General features: G+C 40.0%; 1 protein-coding gene across 1 annotated transcript in view; it reads right to left on the bottom strand.

The window, feature by feature from the left end:
• Positions 1-3,387, bottom strand: part of LOC106528908 (consortin) — a gene marked incomplete at its 5' end in the record, with an annotated part of 33,819 nt that overhangs the window by 14,057 nt on the left and 16,375 nt on the right. The window contains 2 exon segments of the mRNA XM_014024192.1: positions 2,762-2,807; positions 2,894-2,915. Coding sequence (XP_013879646.1) covers positions 2,762-2,807; positions 2,894-2,915 — 68 coding nt within the window.

Raw genomic sequence — 3,387 nt, forward strand, 5'->3', positions numbered from 1 at the left:
ACTTTGTACTTAAGTACTTTAAAATGCATGTACTTCTGAATACTTAAGTATTTTCAAAAGTAAGTACTTCAGTACTTTTACTTGAGTAGATTTTTGACTGAGTAACTTTTACTTGTAGTGGAGTAGATTTGACCATGAGTATCAATACTTTTACTCAAGTACTAGAGTTGAGTACTTTGTCCACCACTGGAGCTATGTCACTGGGTGACACTCCCAGTCCCAGCCCTTCTCCACCTGCGCACTTGTTGCAGTTCTGATCTACGGTTAGGCCGAAGTGTGTCTCTAGTAGGGTTGCCAGATTGGACTGATTGTTTCCAGCCGAAACGCAACTTAAAACCCACCCAACCACAAGAAAACAGCCCGAATCTCAAACCCCATTGACATATGTTAAAGACGTAGAACTGTAAAATATACTATGGGATCCTGTCTGGTCTTAACATCTCCTGAGAGCATGTAGCCACCTTTCATGCTTTCTTTCCATCTTCGCTGTTAACAAATTTTTTTTCCTCCTCGGACTCCTCGCCCAACACAACTTACGTATACATCATTGAGCGAAACAACTATCTGTTCTACTATAGTATCATTGTTGTTTATATATGCTTAGCTATGCCCTGTGATACATTGGAAGTGCTGTGAGAGGGCAGAGGGAGAAATTATGATAACCATGGGATAGCCATGCGTCTTCAGCCACACTATAAACAGAAAATGACGTTCAAAATGACGTACTCACCGATCTGCTGTCTCACATTGTATTGGAGTATAAACCAAGATTAAAGGTGAAATGAAGGCTACTTTAGTTGGTGAAATAACTAAATAATTTCATAGTATATGTTATATGTAGTATGAATATTAATAAAATGTCTAAATATTGTTGTAAATTTGACCAAAACGTAATTTTCTACAAATTGTGAGAAAAAGAACATACTTTTGCATCCCATTCAGAGCTCCAGCAGGGGGGCGCAGTTTGTGTGACGTAATATTTGTTGAATGACTCTCGCTCCCCGTAGGATTACATTTAGAACAGCTTTTGTTTTTAAGACTTTTACATTGTGGACTTGAAATGGAATATTGTGTGGCCTTTGGATTCACATGTGGTGCAGGGTCAGCTGCCAGCTTTTTAATTTTTATTTTTTTAAGACCCTGAGGGCAGAAGGTTTGTGTTGATGCGATGTGGAGGAAAGACTTTAAARCCATGAATCCTAGCCCCCCCAGCTCTGTTCAGACCATTTAAAGACTCAAAAAGCATGGTTACAAGACTTTGCCTTTTCAGTGCTTCACAGTTTGAGTAGATCCTTTCATTTTGTGACCAAAAGGCTCGATCTGAAGGAGGATGCCAACAATATTATAAACAACACAGCCATGTGAGGACACGCTCTGCTGCGGTCATAACAGGAACTTTTTTAGCAGCCGCAGGAGCCAAAAGTCTGCAACAAAGTGAGTTTTATATTAATTATGAGCATAATCTGATCTGTCTCGTTCATTGCTCAGAAAGCTACACTGAGTACCTCGAAGCGAGGCTACAGGAGAGTCGACGGCTAGCAGGCTAACAAGCTAGCTTCTCTTCGTGTGAAACAGCTACGGGTAAAATAGTGCTCCAAGCTGTGCTTCTTTCTGTACGATATTTAGCTGAAATGATCCATTCCCAGTTAAATTAAAAAGATGAACGGCTTTGATGGTCAGCTGGTCTGATCTTGAACACACAACCGCCGGTGTTTACTCATTCTCGCCGGTGTTACATCGAGCCGCGTTTCCCCATCAGATACGGCTCCCCCGGTGTCTCCGGCTCCCCCGTCAACGTGGAAAAAATAAATAATAAGCTTCTCCTCCTCCGAGCCTTCACTCAACAACACTGCTTCAACACTGAGTGAAAACAACTATTTTTCCAGCCATCAGTTGCTTCACTATGACGCAGTGCTGCGGGTGGGCAGACGGATAAATTATATTTTAGAACCAGCAGCGCAGAGTCTTCAGCCCGTTTAATGCTCGGACCGAAACCGGAGAGACACTCCGGTTAGTTTTTTTTCTCCACTCTGTGTGACTGGTTCAGATCTGTACGGCTGCATGGTTTTTATCTTTAGTTTCATAGTGAAATCTGATTCACTATCATAGGCGCGCATAATAAGAAGTCAGATTGTTTGACGTGTGATTTCGGGCTCTGCTCCGTAGCTCCATTTAGCAGGTGGAAAATCATATTTTTAAACATTTTTTCATTACAGTTGTGAATAATTTAAATCACAAATAAAATATAAGAATGCAAAATATGCAAAATACACATTTTTGGGGCTTTTTCCTTCATTTCACCTTTAAGATTACAACTGCTCTAGTAAAAATGACAGAGTCAAATAAAACTTCAAAAACTTTGTGGAGGGAGATTGGACAATTTTGTGCACGCATCACAAACACCAGCTCTCCAGTCTGGTGGTCTTTCATCAAAAATTTACAAAATAGTTTTTCTCATTTGGTTCTTCTATCGTCAACTGAAAATAAAGGTCCACTCTGACCACCTGTGGTGATTCTGTTTGTACATGACGCGTGTGRCTGTGGAAGGAGATATTAGGATTTATACCCCGCAGTTTCTTCTTGAGTGTGAACAATAATCGAAAAAATTACCATCCAAATTCCTTAAGAGAAGTCGTTGTTTCGCGTCGTGTTGGAGTATAATGAACTCTTTACAAGAAACAGCATCTGAGAACTGCCTCAGCAGGTCAAACTCACTTTGACTCGCTTATCTTTGTGACACAATTTCTAGCATTGTTTTTACCTTTAATGTGACAGACTTGCAGAATTTGAGCTGCAGTAAGTTTTTCCTGTTGAATAAAAAAACACAGTCAGGAAATGTATTCCATGGAAAAGTTCAAAATCAACAAGGAGCGGAAAGGTTTGCAAATCTTACCCGATCCACACTAATGGACGGTCTGAGAGACGCCAAAAGGAAAAAGAGACAAAGAAAAGGAGAGTCAGAGAGGTCAGATAAAATTTACTTAAGTTATCAAATATCTGAGCTAAACATTTGGGAAGGCTTTGCAACAGAACAGCACTGCTAAATCAAATCCACCTGCATCAAATATGTGTGACTACAGGAGAACACAGCTGAGTGGTGACAGAATGTTGAGCTGCACTCTTTCACTGTATCAAACAGAAATTTAAATGCTGTGGATAAACTCTTTGCACTGTCTAAATTAAATATTTACAATACAACTCTCCCTTTTCAGTTTATCCTTATACATCAGTCTTATGTGTGATGTAGAGCAGAGACAGAAGCATTAAAGAATGGATCCTAAAAGGCTTCTGTCTGACAGTGCAGGGTTTCCCCTACATGTAATTGATCATGGTGCACTGCCATGGCAAAAATCATAGATGCCACACTTTCAGAATAAAGTTTTTTTT

The sequence above is a fragment of the Austrofundulus limnaeus genome, unplaced genomic scaffold, assembly GCF_001266775.1.
Source record: "Austrofundulus limnaeus strain Quisiro unplaced genomic scaffold, Austrofundulus_limnaeus-1.0 Scaffold412, whole genome shotgun sequence".
NCBI lineage: Eukaryota > Metazoa > Chordata > Actinopteri > Cyprinodontiformes > Rivulidae > Austrofundulus > Austrofundulus limnaeus.